Below are 21,563 nucleotides of genomic sequence, written 5' to 3'. Positions count from 1 at the left end.
CATGCATTCCTTCAACCTCAGACTAATGGATCTGTCTTGTTTTCTCAGCATGTAATGTACTTGTAATAGTGTTTCTATTGCTGTTTCCCAGCATTTCACATGCAACAGGAAATGTGATTTCGCCTGCCACAAGAAACACCTGCATTTTTCACACCTCAGAAACTTCTTAAATACTTTCACGTACAATGAACAAACTTGAAGATCAGAGACTGTTATGTAAGCAAACGTGGCAACTGATTTATACATGACAAGCATCCACAAATATCAATGAGATGAATTAGCCATTACCCTTGAAAGGGGATGATCTGAAATGTACTAATAGCCAAACTCGAGGAACAAAATATAGTTCCATGACAACATTATAATAACATATAAAACAAGAGCACACAAACTGCCATCTTTACCAGCAGGATTGCATGAGAAAATGTATAAAATAGTTTACTTATCCACTGGCTTAAGCTGGGAAAGGAAAGAAGGAAAAAGTGAAAGGAAAAACAAAACAGCACCTTTCATGACCTCAGGATGTCCCAAAGCATATTACAGCCAAAGTAGTTTTGAAATGTAATCACTGTTATAACAATCTGCAGCTGCCAATTCGCACACAACAGGGTCTTACAACCAGAAATGAGATAGCTGACCAGATAATGTTTTAGTGATACTAATTAAGGGTTAAATATTGACAAGACATCACAAAAACGTCTCAATTCTTCATATAGTGTCTGGTACCTTTTACATTCACCACAGAGGGCAGATGGAACCTCAGTTTAACATCTCAACCAAAAGGTGGGACATCTCACACCCTCAATAGTGCACTGAAGTGATGGCCTGGATTGTGTGCTCAAATAGAAGCCATGACTGAGGACGACAATGTTTCAAAAGGAATATGTTCAAACTTTGCACCTTTTTTGAATTACCCAGAAACATGGGAAGTCTATAGTTGCCCATCGCTTTCTCCATAGCAACGAATCAGCCAGAGTCGACTAGACAACCTTTCAGCACTCTTTCTCCTGCAGTATAAATTGTTGTGATCATTTGAAATTTGGCATTGTGTTTGTCCTGATGAGTGCAAGACAAAAAGCTTCAGCAATATGTCTCTCTTTTCAGCAACACTCAAGTTATGTACTACCAAGCAAATGTTTAAGTTGATTTGTTCCATGTAAAGACAGATCAACTTAATTCTATTTTTTAAATAACTATTCTTCCACACAATGCTCAGATCTTCCCTACATCTACTACTGATTTTAAAGCTAGTTTAAATTTACTCATTTCATGCTTGCAATTCTCTCTAAGCCATGTTCTGTCTCGTTCTTCCTATACTTTCGTTCTATTAGGTAACTGGTTGAGAGGTAAGAGACAGCAACTAAGGATAATGGGCTTGTTCTCTGATCGGCAGAATGTGACAAGTGGCCTTCCCAGGACTCTGTATGAAGGCTTCAGCTTTTCACCATATACATTAAAGACTTGGATGAGGAATAAAGCCATGTACATCCAAGTTTGCAAGTGGCACTAAATTAGGAAACATTTAGGCTAAACAATGACAGATGGAGTTCAATGTTGGAACGTGTGAGGTTATCCACTTTAGATTTGAGGACACTAATCGGAATATTTTCTTAATGATGAGGCACCAGGAACTGTGCAAGAGCAAAGGGATTTGGGTGCCCAGGTACATGAATCACTAAAGACTAGTGTATACATACATGAAGTATTGCAGACTAATGGGATCTTGGCCTTTATCACAAGGGAGTTTGAATACAAAACTGAGGAAGTGATGCTGTTGTCCAGAACCTTTGTTAGGCCCCATCTGGAGAACTGCATTTAGTTTTGGGCTCCAAACCTTGGAAAAGATATATTGCCTCTGGAAGGGGTACAGCACAGATTCACCAGAATGATACCAGGCTTCAAAGAATTATTAATGGAGGGAAGGTTGCATAGGTTGTATTTACCTGAGTTTAGACAGCTGAGAAGGACCTAAATGAGTTCTTACATTGACAAAGGGATTCAAAGGGTAGATATAAAGAAAATATGCCTTTGAGTGAATCTTAAAAAAAGCACTTTTTACACAAAGTCATTTGAAACTCAGCAGCAGATGCTGGATCAATTGAAATTTTCAAAGGTGGGACTAATAATTTTTATTTTCAGGGATATGGAGCAAAAGCAAGTACTTGCAAATGCAAAAATAAAAGCAAAATACTACGGATGCTGGAAATCTGAAATAAAGACAGAAAACGCTGGAAAAACTCTTCAGATCTGGCAGCATCTGTAGAGAGAGATTCAGAGTTAACATTTCAAGTCTAATTGGACTAATAGAATTGTGGTGGGTTTTATGCTATTGAGAAAGTGGGTAGAGGCAGGTGGAGCAAAAGAGAAGGTCGGGATAGTCGGGGGAATTAAACAACAAAGATGTCATGGAAATCAAGACAAAGGAAGTCAGGCTTCCTGTGCGTTTAAGTACGTTGAATTGGAAATCAGGCAGAGCAGATCACGCGTCCGATTTATATCAGCAATCCTATTTAGAGAACGAGAATCACATTGCAATTAGTCGTGGTAGGCCAGAAAGATACAGCAGCTTCTGAAACAGAAAAGGCGGAGCTCAGAAGTCTAACTGGGCAACTTAATTGACTAGGCAAACAAACTAGGCGTCAGATTTGATGTTTTGGAATTGAGTACTAAAATTAACAATCCCACGGCTGAAGAAATCATTCGGGCAAACACAACATTGACAAAATTAAAAATGGAGCTGTGTGTTTTGAAATTCCCATCTTTGGGTGATGTTGGAAAAATGAAACCGATTGCTTTCAGTGATGCAAGTTATGCAAATCTATGTGATGGATTTTCGAGTGCAGGAGGATTTATAATATTTCTCATGCAGGACAAAGGCAAATGTTGCCCTTTGGCATGGGAATCTAAAAAGATACGAAGAGTGGTAAAATGTACATTATCAGCAGAGACTCTCACCCTTGTTGAGGAGGTAGATATGGCATTCTTTATATCAAAGATACTGGCAGAAGTTTTAAATGGAAAAGGATATTCAGGAATGGTGCCTATCGAATGTCTTATAGATAATAGGTCACTTTGGGAAAATGTTCACTCTACGAAGTGTGTTAACGAGAAGAGATTGCGAATTGACATTGCAAGCTTAAAGCAGATGCTCGAGAATAAGGAGATTGCCAAGATCTAATGGATTGATAGCAGCTACCAATTATCTGACTGCTTTACCAAAAGAGAAGCGAGCTCCAAGAAGTTACTAGAGATCCTCAAAGTGGGACGTCTTTCTCTTTAAGAAAAAATACTTGTGTGTGGACATATCTATACATTTTTTAAGGAGGGGAATAAGATCAATTTATTGAATGGGAAAATATATATTGAAGTTTGTTATTACCATCTTTTTGTGATTATACAAACTTAAGGGTCACTTCCTTTTTAAGAAGAGGGGTATCTGTTAGGGAAGGAAAGAGTTAAAGACGTTCAATTGCTAATTATTAGGTTGTTTAACTAAGTACCATTTGGTTGCATAAAAGGGATAAGAGCTGAGACTAGTGCTGTCTGTGGAGAGTTTAAGGACAAACAATAAAACTCTGTCTGAAGGAGTCTGTCTTGGTTTTAGTCTTCATTTCTAAACAACTATTGGAACTTAATGCGTATTGTGAGCAATGAATACAGTAAACACCAAACTACGGTGGAGACACTTTCAAGGGCCAATGATCTTCCAATGAAATATGATGTCAGTCTGATTGCAGAGCTCAAATCGATCTCCCAACTGGTGAGGAGACGTCTGCTGACTACCACAGGAAAATCCAGCAAATCCGTCAGGAACAAATGCAAGATGAGGAGTGTGCCCGCATTCATTTTTACTGTCAACAAGGGTGGTCCCAGCAGAGACCGAATGGCAGTACCATGAAGACTTGGTTTGAACAGCAGAAGCACGTTACCATCATTGACGATCTGATGGTATACAATGAATGGCTGGTCATCCCAGCTTCCCTTCAACTGGAGCTCCTCCAAAAAAATATATACCAGGGACACCTGGGCATTACCAAATGCAGGGCACGGGGCCCAATCCGCATTGTGGTTGGCCAGGCAATTCAAGAGAAATTGATTGCAAGGTGCGCGCTACTCAGTTCCCAACCAGGCCATGGGAGCAGTTGGGCATAGATTTATTTGTCTTCAATGGCAGATGCTTCTTCATTGTGGTGGCCTACTTCTCTCAATGGATTGAGGTGAAGCAATTGTATACAACATAGAGGCGATGGTGAGAGTGTTGAAAGAGATGGGATCCTGGGCCAGATAGTGTTGGATAATGATCCACAATTTGCAAACCAATATTTCTCCCAATTTGCCAGCTTCCAGCACCATACCAGCCGCCCAAGATACCCACAGTTGAAGAGTGAGGCAGAAAGAGGAGTCTGCACCATAAAAGCCTCCTGAGGAAGAACGGCTACTTCCTGACAGCACTGTTAACCCACAGGTCCACCCCACTATAATGTAGCTTAGCTCCATCTGAACTCCTGTTGGGTAGAAAACTCCACACACAACTCCCAATTCTGCCACAGAAACTAATACTAAGGGTGGCAGTCAAAGATTATCAAAACATCCAGGACAGAAAGCAGTCCTGCAGGCAGAAGCAGGGTTCCACTTGCAACAAAGCATACCTCACCAGACATCTGCCACATTCACAAAAAGATGACAATCTGGGTTGAGGACCTTGATAAAGAGGGCATTATTGTGCAAACAGATGATGACCAACCATGGTCATACCTTGTCAGTATTCAGGAGGAGCCTCCTCCTCGTTCCTCGAGGCGATCCTCCCACTATACACTGGAGAGACATTGAAGATGATGACCAAACGCCAGGATGACCACGTCCAAAACAACCTATTTATCAAGGTTTACCCAGTACAACAGAGTCTACTACTCTTCCACCAGTTGTAAAGACAAGATCTGGAAGAATTAAAAAGCCTCCAGACTGCCTGAAATTGTAAAAATAGAGACTTGAGAGGGGGAGAAGGGATAGTTAGAAGTAATGTAAGTATGTTGGGTAAATTGGAATGCATTGTAAATAAGTTGGATAAAGACTTGAGGGGAAGTTTAGTATAAGAGTCTGACGTAGAAACGGTTAATGTGGGACTGGATATAGTACCACCCACACTAATGTAAAGGAACACATGATCTGAGTCTTGAAGACAGTCTTGTACTGGACAGAGACGTATGTAGAGGCAAGCATGGAGACAGCTCCTAGCTTAGATCCTATATTGTATATGTGTATATAGTTACAAGTAGCTGGTAAACATTTACTGTTAAACTATACAAGACTCAGAAGCTCTTTGTGAGACCTACTGAACTACGCACAACATCATACAGTGCAAAGGGCTGATGGACTATTCCTATTCCTTCAAGTTCAGTTCTCCAATTGTTCATTACTCATCCAATCTTGGTCCTGGCTCCAGCCAGTTTCTTTTCCGGTTTTTTTGCTCCTTTGCAAAACCAAACACACATCTTAATGCTACCAAGTCATACTTCTGTACCATGGCATGTTATTTTCAGACAAATCTGAACTTCATCCTTCACTACGATGACATGCTATAGTCCACTCCAGTTTCCAGCTTCCTGGACTCCAGCCTGATCAAATCTCTCACTTTCTGGATTTTAACATTCCGTAGTCCAGATGTAGTCTCCGATTTCAGCAGTCCACAATAGTAAATCAACTTTCTCAATATGGCACTAAAGTATTGTAAACAGCATTTTGCCTATTAGTCCAGAGGTTTACCACTCTTTCCCCCTGATACCTGTTCTACATTTACTTTTCAATCATGTTCTCTGGTCTTGTTTTTCTGGCTTGCTTTTAAGCAATAATCTGAGATTACCTTGTCTATGCTACTTAATATTTCACTTTATACTTTGAGGATCTCACCTCCACCCTTAATTGCCTCCTTTCTAGACTACAAAATTAAGCTTCTCCTCATATTCTACCTCATTTCTTTGGCACTTAGAATTGGTCCTGTTGCCCTGAAGTTCTACAATTATTAAACCATAAAATGAATGGCAGATTTTTTTTTAATACCGTTGGCACTATGGAATACATATCTATCAAAAAAAGTAAAAGCACAATGTGAAAAGTATTTCTTGTTTTCTGCAAACATTCATTTACAGAATTCTGGCTTAAAATTCGGGTGACTTCAATTACTTCAAACTGCCCGGAGAGCCAACTGATCTGGGAAACTATGCTGCAGGGTAGCAATACACATTCCGTTATCCATTGCACAATTTCCTAAAATTGTGCAGCTTAAGAACGACTCTCCAGCTGGTTTTAAGTTGCAACCCTTGCTGTTTACAAGAAAGCCACTCTGGGATTTTCCCCCGGCAGTGATGTTACCAGGACAATGTAGCATGGAAAAAAAAGTCAACTTCAGGGTATTCATACTGGTAAAAAGGTGACAGTCTATTTTAAACAAAAGTCTATCATAATTCTCTAGGAGCTATATCTTCTTCTGTAAAAAAGGAAGCACTGTGAAGAAAGGGAATTGCTGAAGACTTTCCTTCCCTTTTAAGATGCATCAATTAGAAATGAAGCAATAATTGCTGCATACTCGGTCTAATAATAAAGTCAGCACAAAACACTGTTCCTTTTGAACTATAATTGCTCAAATTAATAGAACTCACATTATTCAGTATGCCGCAAAACACATGATCAGAGTTAAGGAGCAAAGTAGGCTGTTAATCTTCTTTTTCTTGCTAACGTTCAGTAAACAATCCTTTCAGACCATAACTAATTATATTTTCCTTCAGAAGGTATCAAAATAATCAATGATTTCACAAGTCCCAATTTTGGCTGAGGCAGACAGTCCTGGCAGAACAGAATTAAGCATTATTGCATACTTATTTTTTCCCCATCAAATTAACACATTTAAACCATATGCTATTATATATCCTGCACACATCAGGGAACCATTCAACAAATTCATGGTCAAGAAGTTCATGACAAAAATCTTGCCGAAACTGACAAATGGGCAGCTGTGCTTGTTGGCCCTCTAGTAAAATTTGTCAGAGGGAGAGATCAGTGATTGAAAAAAACACCACTGATTCTCCAACTGCAGTGCAAACATGAAAAGGAGCCATTTAAAAAAATTACCAAGAACTGAATTTTCAGCTTAGTTCTTGTAAAAATAAACTCAAAACAGTCTGAGAGGGGAATTTAACAAAGATCTTTTGACAATTTGCCGTGAATCTTACTTAAAAATTTATTTGCTTCACAGTTAAGACCAATTATACATGCTGCATCACCTCCCTTGCATTTCAGAGCATTTTGCTGTGCTGCACCCTTACTTGATATGCAGAAGTGCCATTGTAACATTGTAACAGTTCTACATACAATTTGGTACCAGTTTTTCCTCCTACTTTTAAAAAAGTTACATTCTTCACATTCTACTTTAGGTCTTTATGCAAAATGTACAATTCCACTGCAGAGAGGGAAAGGTCTGCAACCAATTCTCAAGCCTTTGTTGAGGTCATTTTGTCAATAGTCTCCCGAAGGCGCTCAAACATAATGTGTTACCTCCTCCTCCAATTTGCCTTTCTTTACAGGAAAGCTTATGACTTTAATTTAGCACATTCTAAGAGCCTACAAATCAAGAATTTACTTGCAGAATTATATTCAAAAATGCATCTTAGCATGCCATGGTGGTGTAAGGAGTGGTATTACATCTTTGAATGAAAGAAATGGGTCTATTTCTAAGGCTAGCTATACCTTTAAGTTTAAAGAAACTACAAAAGAACTATTTACTTTGTTTCATGATTTAGAACAATTCACCAAAAGAAAATTCTAATACTCACTCCTTCACCTCAAGACAGACTCATATTACAATATAATTTCATGGTCACTGACGTCTCTCCAAGGGGCCAGTCATTATCTGTGAGTCTAAGAAATTACCAGCTGACAGCCTACCGGACAAAGTGAGCATTGCAGCTGAATCAGTACATGCACCTTACAGCAGGAATCCATGCACCACAATTAGCAGAATGAACCATGATGACGACGACAACAATGATATGCGCTTTTTTAGTCTGGAGACATTAACGTCAACTACAAAACACCAACCATTACTAGTAGAATCAGCTAAGCCTTCACCAATTAGGAACCAAATATAGGGCCTTCCTGGTCTGTATGTCTCAGCACCATACGTCAAGGTGGATTTATTCATGGGAAAGCCTTTGCTAACAAATTTAACTAGCTTATATCAATTAGAGTGGAGAATTGACAATAAATGCATCACATTTGCTAACTAAATATTGAAGAAGTCTTGCCTATTACATTCATTTATTAAAATGAATACTTGACTAAATAAAAGGTTAAATTAATATCAATAGAATTGTTTTATTCTCAATTAGTCCAAACCTCACTCAAGACTGGAGTACATAATCCAAGCTAACATTTCAATACAGTACTGAGCAAGTGCTGCATTGCTGTTGGCTTTACCTTTTGGATGCGATGTTGAACCAAAACCCTGTCTTCTCAGGTGGGCTTAATAACTGCCATGGTACTATACAAAAAGAGCAAAGGAGTGATCATATGTCTATGATCTCAAAACTACTGCAAAAACTCAATATGTAAATAGTTAATCCTTTCCAGCTACCACCAGAGATATGGGTTCAATGCAAACAGCTACAGAAGTCAGAGAATGAAAAAAGAAATTCTGGTCCATAAAGATTAGTTACATGGACATGTACCAAATCTATGCCAAACAGACCACATTAATGGCATTAATCCATTGACAATAAACAAAAGACCTGCAAAATCCCAGGGTATCAATCGTTCAATCTTCGACCATATATATGCAAGGACTCTCAAGTCCATTCTCTTCAATCCAGTAATTGATCTTTCAGAAATACTTCCATAATCTTCAATCAATAATAGTTATCCTCTCATAAAATACATTAGTACTGAAAGTCATTTACCACTTCCACATACTTACATTATTTCTTTATATATTTTCTTGAAAAAATTTCCCCTCCCTCCTGAAGTAGATAATTTACTGTGGTAGTTCATAGAATGCACTTTCCTAAAAATATCTTATCCAAAGCATCATGTGAACAGTGACTATCCAATTCTAACAGCAGGCTATCCAATTGTGAAAAGCCTCACAGCTGAATTTCATCTAGTCATCACCCAATGTCCACATATGCCATCTTTCACCAGAAAGTGCCAACAGTAATCTGGCGTGGGAACTTGGTGGGCATAAAGGGACAAAACTCCACCTAACCAGAATTGTTACAGTGGAAAACTCGTGCCCTTATGAAATAAATTAGCAGCCTGAGCTGTAACTGATCTGAGCAACTGCTAAAATCAATCTGTCCAATTGACCCAAGCCAAGTAAGGAATTACATATTTTGGTCTTTAAAAAATTGACTACGTTGGACATAGTTACACATGAGCATTAGAAGACGACATTGCACATTACAAGGTCTAATCGCATTGACCTTATAAAGCAGTGTATCCTCTGACCTACCATGAGCAATGTTACAAAAGACCTACCATTATTCAAACATTGTTTGTAACCTGATGTTCTGATCCAATTCCTCCAGTTCTCCACTTGATCGGTTCTGGGATCACTGCCATGGGAGATCCCATATTTACTAACATCAGTAAGGGCACAACATTTCTTTCTTTTTAGAAAATAGAAATGGCACGAGGAAAAATATTGTTGATTGCTTCTTTAGAGTTGATCCTCCTGCACCTCCCCACCCAAGAAGGCAAAGTAGGCAACCACCTCCTCAACATACTCCATAATCAGGCATAGGAAATGCACAGAAGTGACCCAGTGTGATGTTACTTTTGAATCATCTACATGTCTCAACACTGAAGTTTGTTTCATATGTGATGCACATGTTCTATATCTTATGTAAGTGAGTAAAGCTACATAATCAAACTCAATTTATGAAACTGGGTATGAGGTATTCCTTTTTATATTAAAAAAATCCCTTCCTTTCTTTAAGCTGACAAGCAGACAGCCTGCTCCCTGGTCTTTAAGTACAATTGATCTGGAGTTGACCAATATGTGTTGTGCAAGAGCAGCCCACAGTAACCCAATTTCTTATATTCCTGTTTATGGGAAGTACATCACCACTGCTCACTCTTTCTTTACTGTGGTGTAGCTAAGATATGGAACTTACATTGTGGCTAACAACAAATTTACATTCTATCATTCTGTACCACCCAGCTTTCTGTCTGAAATACAATTAATATGATCATATATTCTTCTCAGAATTTAAAGCCCAAGGCAAGAATTAGATATGGGGGGTGGGGAAGGATTTTTGACTGCTCCTTCATGACTAAAAAACCTTCAAGATGGGGGCTGCAGCTGAAATACTAATTTAGCCCAAGTTAGCACAAGATGCCATCTTGGCAAAGTAACTCTTTTGAGTACAAACCCGTTTCCATCTGTTTCAGATGAAGTTACTTGTTTCATAGTTTGCCATTGTGAGATTTGAACTCTTGATACTCTTTTGAGTAAACCTGTTTCCATCTGTTTCAGATGAAGTTACATTGTTTCATAGTTTGCCATTGTGAGATTTGAACTCTTGATACTCTTTCGAGTACAAACCTGTTTCCATCTGTTTCAGATGAAGTTACATGTTTCATAGTTTGCCATTGTGAGATCTGAACTCTTGATCTTGGGGTTACAAACCCAGTACCATAACCACTTGGCTATTTAGGCCAAGCCTTTTTAAATTGGGATTTGAACTCTTTCGAGTACAAACCTGTTTCCATCTGTTTCAGATGAAGTCACATTGTTCCATAGTTTGCCATTGTGAGATTTGAACTCTTGATACTCTTTTTTTGAGTAAACCTGTTTCCATCTGTTTCAGATGAAGTTACATTGTTTCATAGTTTGCCATTGTGAGATTTGAACTCTTGATAATCTTTTAAATGAAAACCAAATCAACAAAATTGGGATAAATCAGGCACAGCCCCTAATTCAGGTCAGCTGTAAAACCAAGAACAAAGTTTTAAAGGAAACTTACAAACTTTAAATCAAAATGTGATTAAAGGGGTCAACAAAGCACCCCAGTCCCCGCGGTGCCCACCGAGCACGGAAGGCCTCGAGAGTGCCAGCAGACACCGCGTGCTCCTTCTCCAGGGACATCCGGCAGCGAACGTAGCCGCGGAAGAGGGACAAACAATCGGGCGGGACTCCCCCGTCGATCGCCCGCTGCCTGGACCTGTTAATGGCCAACTTGGCCAGGCCCAGGAGCAGGTTCACGAGGAGGTCCTCCTCCTTCCCGACCCCCTTCCGCACCGGGTGCCCATAGATCAGGAGCGTGGGGCTGAAGTGCAAACAAAACATCAATAAAAGGTTTTTCAAATAACTAAAAAGGGAGTGCAGCCTACAACACCCTATGTATACATGGTCCACGGACTCCACAAGACCGCAAAAAGGGCACGTGTCCTGAGAGTCCACGAACCGATGCATCCTCTTATTATAAGGGACTGCTGCATGCAACACCCTCCAACCCAGGTCTCCGATAGAAAGGGGGAGGACACCTCCGTAGAGGGCCTCCCATCGGGGGCTTCCGCCGCCGGACGGCAACAAGGCACGCCAGGGCGTGTCCGGTCGACGGACAAGGGCGAGAAAATGGAAGGTGTGCAGCAGCAGTCCGTACAAAAAGCTCCTCTTTGCCGTGCCAAAAGGCACAGAGGGCATGTCCCCGAGGCGGCTCATATTGCGGGGCACCAGCACCCGAGGGAGGGTTCGGGGCTTGGGGCCAATGTGGAATTCCGTCCGAACAGGGGAACGCTCAGACGGAAGACCACCGCGCACCTGGGCCGCCTCAAGACCCAAAATAACGTCGGGTCCGAGCACGACCGTTCTCAGGTCTTGGATGGCATCGGCTGCGACCTGGACACTCACAGACGCGCGTCGCGCCAACTCCTGCGGGAGCATCCAGCCCAGTCCTCCGCCACCCAGCACGTCCCCGATTCTGGTCACCCCTGCGGCCACAGCCCTCCTCTCCGCCAACCACTGAAAAGGACGGAGGGGCGGATTCCTGAGCAGCGGCTCTCTGACGATAGCCGCTACTCCTGACGGGGGAGAGCTGCGTTGCGAGGCGACCACTTTCCAGACTTTGATCAGGTCCTGGTAAAAGACGGGCAACGCCTGCAAGGAGCCACCGAGGCCCAGCTGTTCTATAAACAGGAGCTGCACGTCATAATTCAGGCCGTGCACCTGACGGAGGAAATACGTCATCAGGGCACACCATCTAGGAGGAGGCTCGACGTAGAGGTATCGCTGCAGGGTCTGAAGGCGGAAAGTCGCCACCTGTGTGCGTAGGCACACTAGCGCCTGACCACCCTCCCTAAGCGGGAGACTCAGAACCTCGGCAGCGACCCAGTGCAATCTTTTGTCCCAGAAGAAGTCGACTAACAATCTCTGGATTCTTGTGACAAAGTCCGGGGGAGGGGTCAAAGTGACCAGCCGATACCACAACATGGCGGCGATCAGCTGGTTTATGACCAGAACTCGACCTCGGTAAGATAGCACTCGGAGCAGTCCTGTCCAGCGCCGCAGGCGAGCGGTGACTTTCGTCTCCAGTTCCTGCCAGTTTGCCGGCCAGGATTCCTCAGCGGGGCAGAGATGGACCCCCAGGTAGAGGAGGCTGGTCCTGCTCCAGGTGAAAGGCCTGAGCTCCTCGGGTAGGGGATCCATCTGCCACTGACCGACCAGGAGTCCAGAACATTTACCCCAGTTGATCCTGGCAGAAGAAGCGGCAGAGTAGACCTCCTGGCACTCGCGCATCCTCCGCAGGTCAGCCGGGTCACTAAACATAAGGAGCACGTCATCGGCGTAAGCCGAAAGGACCACCCCGATGCCCGGCCCGCGCAGAACCAATCCCGACAACCTCCTCCGCAAGAGGCGCAGGAAAGGCTCCACGCAGATAGAATACAACTGGCCAGACAGGGGGCAGCCCTGACGTACCCCTCTCCCAAAGCGAAGGGGCGCCGTCAGGGACCCGTTAACCTTCACTAGACACTCCGCGGCGGTGTACAGAAGTCGGATCCGGGCGACAAAATGCGTCCCGAACCCGAAAGCTCGCAGAGTTCCGAGTAAGTATTCGTGATCCACCCTGTCGAACGCCTTCTCCTGATCGAGAGACAGGAAGGCGCTCGACAGACCAGCCCTCTGGGAATGGTGGATGATATCCCGGACCAGATGGATGTTATCATAAATGGTTCGGTCCGGGACGGTGTAGGACTGGTCAGGGTGGATCATGTGGTCCAGCACGGTGCCGAGCCGAGAAGACATGGCTCGGGCGAAGATTTTGTAGTCCGTGCTGAGGAGGGAGACCGGGCGCCAGTTTTTAAGAAGGCGGAGATCCCCCTTCTTCGGCAGCAGGGCAATCACGGCCCTGCGCCACGAAAGGGGCATCTCCCCGGTAGCAATGCTCTCCCCCAGGACCCCCGCGAGGTCGCTCCCCAAGACGTCCCAGAACGCCCTGAAGAACTCCACGGTCAGCCCGTCTAGTCCCGGGGTTTTGCCCCTAGAAAGACCGTCGAGTGCGCCGGTCAGCTCCCCCAGACTTATAGGGGAGTCGAGCTTTCCGGCGCACCCCGGGCCGACCTGCGGCAGGTCCTCCCACAAAACTCTGCAAGCTTCCTCACTGGACGGATCTGGAGAGAACAGGGCAGTGTAGTAATCTCGGGCAATGGCCCTGATGCCCTCCGGATCCGAGACAAGGGATCCGTCGTCGGCCAGCAGCGTAAAGAGCTGCTTACGGACCCCGTGCCTTTTTTCCAGTGAGTAGAAGAAGGGAGAGCCACGGTCCATCTCCTTAAGGAAACAGATCCGCGACCTCACGAACGCGCCCCGAGACCCGACCAGTTGCAGGTCCCGCAGCGCGCCCTTCCTCTCATCGTACACCGACCGCAGGGCCGGGTCCGCGTCGGGCTGACGGAGACGTGCCTCCAGGTCGAGCACCTCCTTCTCCAACTCCTCGACCCTGGATTTGCGTCTCTTTGTCGACCCCTTCGCGTACTCTTGACAGAAAACGCGGACGTGAGTCTTGCCCACGTCCCACCATAGCCTCAAGGAGGGGAAGCCTCCCCGCTTCCTTCTCCAGCCGGCCCAGAAGCAACGGAACGAGTCCAGGAACCGCTGGTCTTCCAACAACAGGTTATTAAAATGCCAGTACGCGGACCCCGTCCGAGCGCAGAACGAAGTGAGCTCCGCCCACACCAGACGGTGGTCCGTGCACGGAACCTGCTGTATAGAAGCAGCCGGAACGCAGGACACGTACGCCTTCGAAACGTAAAGGCGGTCGAGTCTGGACGCTCCGACTCCAGGTGACACAAAGGTGAACACGCTGGAGTCAGGATGGAGATTTCGCCAGACGTCCACTAAGTTGAAGGACCTGACCAGGTCCCGCAACTTACTCACACCTCGCGTGCAGTGCGGGGTACCGTGACGGTCCCGGACCCCGAGGGTGCAATTGAAATCCCCCCCGAGGACGATGCACTCGCCAGCGTCGATGGAGCCAAGATGAGTGGACACTTCTTCAAAGAAGCTCGCTTGCTGCTGCGTGCCCAGGGGAGCGTACACATTCACAAAGTGAAGCACCGCCCCCCCCAGACGCACAGTCAGGTGCAGCAACCGGCCTGGCACCGGCTCCTTGACCCCCAAGATCTCCGGCTGAAAATGCGGGGCCAACAAGATAGCCACCCCGCCAGAATTGGAGGCTAGGTGACTCATGTAGACCCCCCCTCGCCATTCCAGGAGCCACGTGGCTTCGTCTCCCGGAACGGTATGGGTTTCTTGCAGGAAGCACAACGCATACTTCCCGTCCCTGAGGACCGAGAAGTTCTGGAACCTGCGCTGTGCGCCCCTGCTGCCGCGGATGTTGAGGCTGGCTATAGTGGTCTTCATTGTCAAAGGTACATCAAACCTTCACCTTAAGTCATTTAAAAAGAAGAAGAGGACTTTTTAGTCCTTCCTCTCCTTCAGGAGCCCAGCGAGAAACGTTTGGACCCTCCGCCGCGCGTTCCTATCCAACTCAGGAGACTTGAGAGCCTCGCGAGTGGACCAGAACACCAGCGGAAACGAATGCCACCGGTCCAAGGCCAACTGAACCCTGTCTCGGCGACCGCGGTGCCCCGACAAAAAGTCCCGGAGTTCCCTTGGGGGGATGAGGGGGGAGTCAGTAGAGGGCACCAGGGGATCCACCGCCTCGCTTGAGAGCGACTCCGCGTAATCCCCAACGCTCACCACCGACACCTCGTCCTCCTCCGGGTCGTCGCCTCCAGCTTCCGACCCCTCCCCCACATTGAGTATAGGGGCTGAGTCGGAGCTGCCAGCTGGCTCTATCTGTGCCTCGATCCCACCCCCAGGATCAAGGCCAGAGGAGTCCTCTCTGGTCTCCTCTAAACTTTTTGGGCCAGAGGGCAGCGGCAGTTCTGATGCCCGCTCTCCTCCCGGCACCGGGTCGTCCGGGGAGCTCAGGACAAGCTCCTGACCTAAACATAGGACGCCCGGTGTCAAGGTTTGGGAGGGAGCGGGAAGGCCCTCCTTTTCGCCGCCACCCAATGACGCATTTATATTTTTTAAATTTTCAAAGTTGCAGTCCCCCGACGAGCCAGAAGGTACCTCAGGGGTGTTAAGTGCACTGGAGATGGACACCACCTCAAGGGAGGTGCCCTCAGTGACCCCCGAGGGGTCCTGTTCAGGGGACTGCAGCAGACTGGTAGGGGGAACAGTGGTAGGGGTAGGAGTTTCGGGTTCCCCCAGAGGGCAGGGCGAGGTTTTACTGGGTGGAGACGCCACCACCTCTTCATCAGGGGAAGGGACACGCCCAACTTCTTCAGTTTGGGCGTCGCCCACTTCCTCCTCCGAAGCGTGACGTCTCTTCCGGGTCAGGCTGGGGGCTAGGGAGACCTCCATTTCCGAGGCCCCCTCCTCCTTGTCCAGCCCTTCCGGACACTCCACCCTCTGGGTTTTTGATGTTTGTTTCCCCGGCTCGGGGTCCCGCGTCTTTTCCCCGCCGGCCCCGGGAGCACGCGCAGGGACGACGCCGGGCCCAGCACTTGGCGCCTTAGCGCCCACGGACCCGGGAGCACACGCGGACATGACGCCGGGGCCGGATGATGTTTTTTCCCCCGAGCCGGTTTTTCCATGTGTTTGGGGGGTTTGGGGCGTTTCAGGGGCCGCCTCCAAATTTCGGGTCTTCCTCCGCGCCTTCTTACGGCGCGGGGGCTCTCCCCCCGCCTCACCGGCAGCCGAGATGGCAGCTGCTGCCGGGGTCGCTTCCCCTTGCGGGGAGGGAGATGGAGTGGTGGCGGGGGGAGGAGGGGCGGTGCCAGCCGCGGCCGCTTGGGTGGGGCTCGTGGCCTTGGAGGCGGGGCAGTTCTTTCTTACGTGCCCCACCTCCTTACAGGCATGGCACCGCACACCCTCCGCGGTCCAGAAGACCCGATAGGCGGTCCCCTCAAAATTAACTGAGAAGGCTCCCTCCAGGCACTCCTCCCGGGCCAAGCGGACGAAAACTTGGCGCCGGAAGGAGTACACGTGGCGGAGGGCCGAGTCTTTGAGGCCGAGCGGGACTGGTGCAACCCCCGACCTGACCTCCCCCAGCTTATTAAGGTGGGGGAGGAGGAGCCCACATGGTATAAAGGGCGGGACATTTGAAATAACAATCTTCTGGGCGGTGGCCTCAAGGGGATCCACCGCCAGAAAAGTCCCGCCCACAGTGAGCCCCTTCTGCAGGGCGAGCCGCACCGCCCGCTCGGACCTCAAGAAAAAGATGGCCCTCCCATACATCTTTGAGGCCGCGACAATGGCTGAGGGGCCGACAACCCCAGCCATAGCCTTAACGCAGGCCTCAATAGTCATCTCAGGGTGAGCGTAGCATTTTACCCCGAGGGCCCTGGTGAGGAGACGGAATGGCGACAGGGCAGCGGGAGCAGCAGGAGCTGCAGAAGCAACCACCCCCGCATAAGTCTTTTTTGTAGGCCCTGCCACCGGTGACAAAGCCGCCTCCACATCAGCCCTCGAGGGCCCGGCCACAGGAGATGTTGAACTGGCTTTAAGGCCAGAGCCACGCCCACCCTGGGAAGGATTGGCCATTTTTTTTTTAAATTATATATATTTTTTAATATATATATTATTTTTTTTTTATTAAATATACAATGTTCCTCCCTAGGGAGGGAGGTAGTAATAACCTCCCCCTTTTGTACAGGAGAGGAGAGGAGGGAGAGGAGTGAAGGACAGGGAGGCACAGGAGGGAAAAGGGAAGAGTCCAGGTGGGTGTCTCCAGTGAAAGGTGGATGTTGGGTGGGGTGTGATGATCTTCTTGCAGGGGGAGGCGATGTCTTCACCAGCCACCGCTGGCCTTACTGGGAAAGGGCTGGGTGGGGCGGGGGGGGTAGCAGAATGGTGGTTTTAACCACACACCCCCCTCTCTTCCTTCCCCAAACCTTCCTGCAGTCTTCTTTCCTCCCCCTACAAAACACAGTCCTTTATTGCCCCCACCTTACACAAACAATAATGTTGGACACCCACCTAGGATGTTGTTTTCAGACACAGTCCTGGCCTCCTGGCCTTCCTGTCCTGTAGCAACAGAAGCTGTTCTTCTTCTCTCCCTCTCTCTCCTTTTGCTCCACACGGGCAGGTCCAGCAGCAGCAGCAAACACCCTCAAGTGCAGGTCCAGCAGCAGCAGCAAACACCCTCAAGTGCAGGGGCAGCAGCAGCAGCAAACACCCTCAAGTGCAGGAGCAGCAGCAGCACACAGCAGAAGCAACAACCCCAAAGGCAGCAGCAGAAACAGTTGAAACACTGAGGAGCAGCAACACCAACACCACACACCTTCTCTCCTCAGTACCAGGAAACCAACTGAATCCACAATTACCTCCACGAGATCGTTAGGAAAATGAACTCTTGATTTTGGGGTTACAAACCCAGTGCCATAACCACTTGGCTATTTAGGCCAAGCATCTTGGCAAAGTAGTTGAAGCTTGTGCTAGGAACATTTGTTCAAAGGATCATTAAGGGGTTAATTGCCACTTAAACTGCCTACTCATGCCCACTAACGAGGCTGCATTGCTTCTTGATGGATAGTGCTTGACCCAACACCCTCTCCTAACAGCAACCAGTTAACTGGGTGTAAACAAGTAGTTGCTGAGGATATCAGTGCTACTTAAAGAGAAACCATCTTTTACTTTTCACTTGCTTCTGGAAGTTTGAGGAGGACTTCTGAAATACATTAAGAGACTTTCTGGGATACTTTGTCAAGACTTCAACACTATCAACATATACTTCAAAAATTCTGAGGACTTCAGCTAAAGAGAGCGCTGTACTACACTACCTTCTAGGAGTCACCAGGAGAAAGGCAGTGCTTGACCATGAGCATTTTTCTAGGGATTCCCTTTCATCTGCAGGAGGAATGGGAGTAGGACATGAGGGAGGTATAGCAAATCAGTTGCTGTAGGAGAAGACGGGGGGGTGGGGGACAAGATGAGCTACTCCCTCCCTGTGGGTATAAGACATACCTTCTCCTCTGGACCTGCAATGCCATGTCAAAGAAAATGTGGGCCCTCTCGCTTGGTCCCTTAGTAATTCTACAACCTGCCACCGTGTATCAGCAGGGGCTTTCAGTGGAAGTGGCACATGAAGCCGACATATACCATTCCACGAAAAATGCATCTAATCAGCAGCTGAACGCTAATACTGCAGGTGTTTGCTTTAGCACTTCCAAGCAATTTAAAATTATGGTAATCAATAACAAGACCAAAGATGCACACTAAAATCAGACTTTTAAACAGGCATATCAGCACTCATTTAGTACGTGTTTTCACTCTTTTGCCAAAATAACCTCTTAGGAGTGTTTCAATCACTTGACTTATTTTGAATAAATACAGCTACAATACGTCTCAGAGAAAATTATAATTAAACCAATGTGCTTTCATGTTCTGCAATATGCTTCTTGTATAACACTCTTAATTCATGACTGTAAATTGATCCCACCAATGACAGACCTAACAGTTACTCCACCCTGATATCATACAAATGTGTTCTCTAAACGCAATCTCAGTTTGGAAAGATAAAATCTACAATTTCATTCATGGATTTTTTTATAGTTGATGCAAGCACAGTGTAATAAATTTCATACATTCACTTGTACAGTTCATTAAAAATAACAGTATTATCACTAGGATTTCAAAGACAAGGTCTATTCCCAAAGACAGTGCAGTAATATTAATTATATAAACTACTAAATACAGCACTTACAGTGCAGTGTGAGCTTGCGTTGAGTTCCTGAAATGCTGATGCTGCCTTGCTTCCCGTACACAGTATTAGTTCTAAATTAAAAGAAAATCCATTTTATTTCAATTATAAAAATACATATTAACAATATTTGTGTTTCCTCCCACGTCTCAGTAAGATTACCCTGTGTTTAATTGAGCCATATGGACAAAAAGGTCCCATATTAAATCCTATTTTGTGCCAAGTGTCACAACATGAAACAACTGTTATCAGAGCCTGGGTCTTAGAGAAAGGATCAAACCAGGTTTCCTGCTGCTGATCTGTATTTATTGTCCCTTTCCATATTTATTAGCTCTTTCTGGAGGAAAGTGCCTATTAGTGATTTGATTGTAATGCTCCCAAGGTTATTCCTTGCAAGACTCACTTTCTAAGCTCACACAATGGCGGTTTGGACAAGGCAGGAACCTTGCCTCATAACATCTTTGAGGATAAAATCAAAGGAAACAATGTAATAAAAACATAAATAACTGGGCATCCCTCATGATACAAGATGTTTATCCAATGAATAGCTGAGCCATGCAGATCTGAAAAGTGTTTGTTCCAACCTCTGCTTGAGGATGCTAATAGCTTCTCAGTTATAGGAAACAAAAAGCAACCAGGGATCTCATTCCTGGACCTTACCCAGCCATCCCTATTTGAAATGTACACGTAGCTATTGATTAAGCTGTGCTTCACCTGCAGTTAAATAGCCTGTCATTCACTGTCCAGACCAGGGGTTGGCAACTTGCAGCTCCAGAGACGCATGCAGCTTATTAAGAACTGATGTGTGGCTCCCGACCTTGATCTATCAAAGCATTTTCCAACCCGTCCAGATATCGAACAACCCTCCAAAATAAGCCAACAGCAGAAATCACATTACAGTAAAAGTTATTTTTCATTTCCTATTTTTTCATCCATTTTATTTGTGCAAATATATCTATGTCCATGTCCCTCTCTGTTTTGTTTTTCATTATTATTGGCATTTGAATAATAGCACTGTGGCTCTTAAGATATTGCATTTTGATTAAATTATAAAACTGACTCTTCTTGTTAAGGTTGCTGACTCCTGGAGCTGTAACCTAGAAATAATCAACCAGTTCAGCTGAGATAGGGGGAAAACAGTTAAAATCGCTCTGTTTAAAAAAAAGCAATTACAAAATTCTCCAGGAAAACAAAATGGGGCAGAAACATTTCCGTGTTACAGAATGCTACAGCACAAGTTTATGTCCAGGATCCATACTGCTGAATTACTAATCCCAGCCACATAAGTGATGAAATGCTAAGTATGGATGGCAAAAGGAAAATAGACACCCTAAGTTGCCTCCATGCACCTCCCAAATGCTAATCAAATGACAAAAAGAGATCAGTTACAAAAGATTCAACAATAAAAGTGTTCCGTTCATAAAGGCGTTAACCCTTCTTGCCAGTTCCAACTTCCAATTCTATTACTGGATCCTATTAATAATACAGTACCAAAAACCTCAAGCAAAGAGGCATAATAAAAGTGTATACAGTTTAACATGCATCAGGTGCTATGCTGCAGTCAAGATATCAATTTTAAGGCTTGATTTGTTGTATTAGTAAAGCAAGGACATACAACATTTAATTTTAAATGCACTTGTCTAATACAAGTCTGCAAGGATAAAAAGTGCAGATTTTGCAGTTTCAGCTCTCAGAGCAACCTTTTAAGTAACTTTTCTGCTTACTCACAAAATTGAAAATGTTCTGCTACAATACAACATCTATGACCGGATTAGTCAATTTGTCACTTTTAGCACAGTAATATAATATCCAATTAATTTTTCAAATCAAAAAATTGAATACATTAAACTAATAGCTTTTTTCTTACGGCAAGGCACCATCTTTTTTCAATTACTATTCACTTCACCCACAACCAAAACAGTGGATCAAAATTCTGAACTCCCTTCCTAACAGCACTGTGGGTTTACCTGCACCAGATGGACAGCAGCGGTTCAGGATGATGGCTCACCAACAATTTCTCAAGGCAATTAGGGGTCACCAATAAATGCTGGGCTTGCCAGCGACATCCACATCCTATGAAAGCATTTTTCTTAAATCTCCCATTTCCAGGCCTGCTGTTTATGTAGCGATGTATAATAGAAGCCTGCAAATGAACACCTGTTTTTTTGCCAAATTTCCATCATACCATGGCTAAAGTCAACAACTCAATCTGTGGAAGATTGTGAATGCAATCCTAAATTCAGTGCATAGTACACTGGAATATTAGGGGAGAGAGGGAGGGGGGGCAGGGAGAGAGAGAGG

The 21,563-nt window shown here is 45.4% G+C and overlaps 2 protein-coding genes across 3 annotated transcripts in view; both read right to left on the bottom strand.

Annotated features, from left to right (window-relative positions):
• Positions 1–19,338, bottom strand: part of kcnab2a (potassium voltage-gated channel subfamily A regulatory beta subunit 2a) — a 306,240-nt gene extending 286,902 nt beyond the window's left edge. For both annotated transcript variants that reach the window (XM_041207162.1, XM_041207163.1), the window contains exon 1: positions 19,266–19,338. The gene's annotated coding sequence lies outside the window, so the exon portion shown is untranslated. The remainder of the gene's footprint in view (positions 1–19,265) is intronic.
• The window catches only part of LOC121288459 (paired box protein Pax-7-like), a 172,247-nt gene continuing 158,662 nt past the window's right edge, over positions 7,979–21,563 (bottom strand). The window contains exons 5-6 of the mRNA XM_041206991.1: positions 8,470–8,533; positions 7,979–8,057 (exon numbers count right to left, since the gene is read on the bottom strand). Of these exons, the coding sequence (XP_041062925.1) occupies positions 7,979–8,057; positions 8,470–8,533 (143 nt within the window). The remainder of the gene's footprint in view (positions 8,058–8,469; positions 8,534–21,563) is intronic.

This window comes from Carcharodon carcharias, chromosome 15 (assembly GCF_017639515.1).
Source record: "Carcharodon carcharias isolate sCarCar2 chromosome 15, sCarCar2.pri, whole genome shotgun sequence".
Lineage (NCBI taxonomy): Eukaryota > Metazoa > Chordata > Chondrichthyes > Lamniformes > Lamnidae > Carcharodon > Carcharodon carcharias.
Note: the sequence above shows the minus strand (reverse complement) of the source record. Positions and strands in the feature narration are given on the sequence as shown.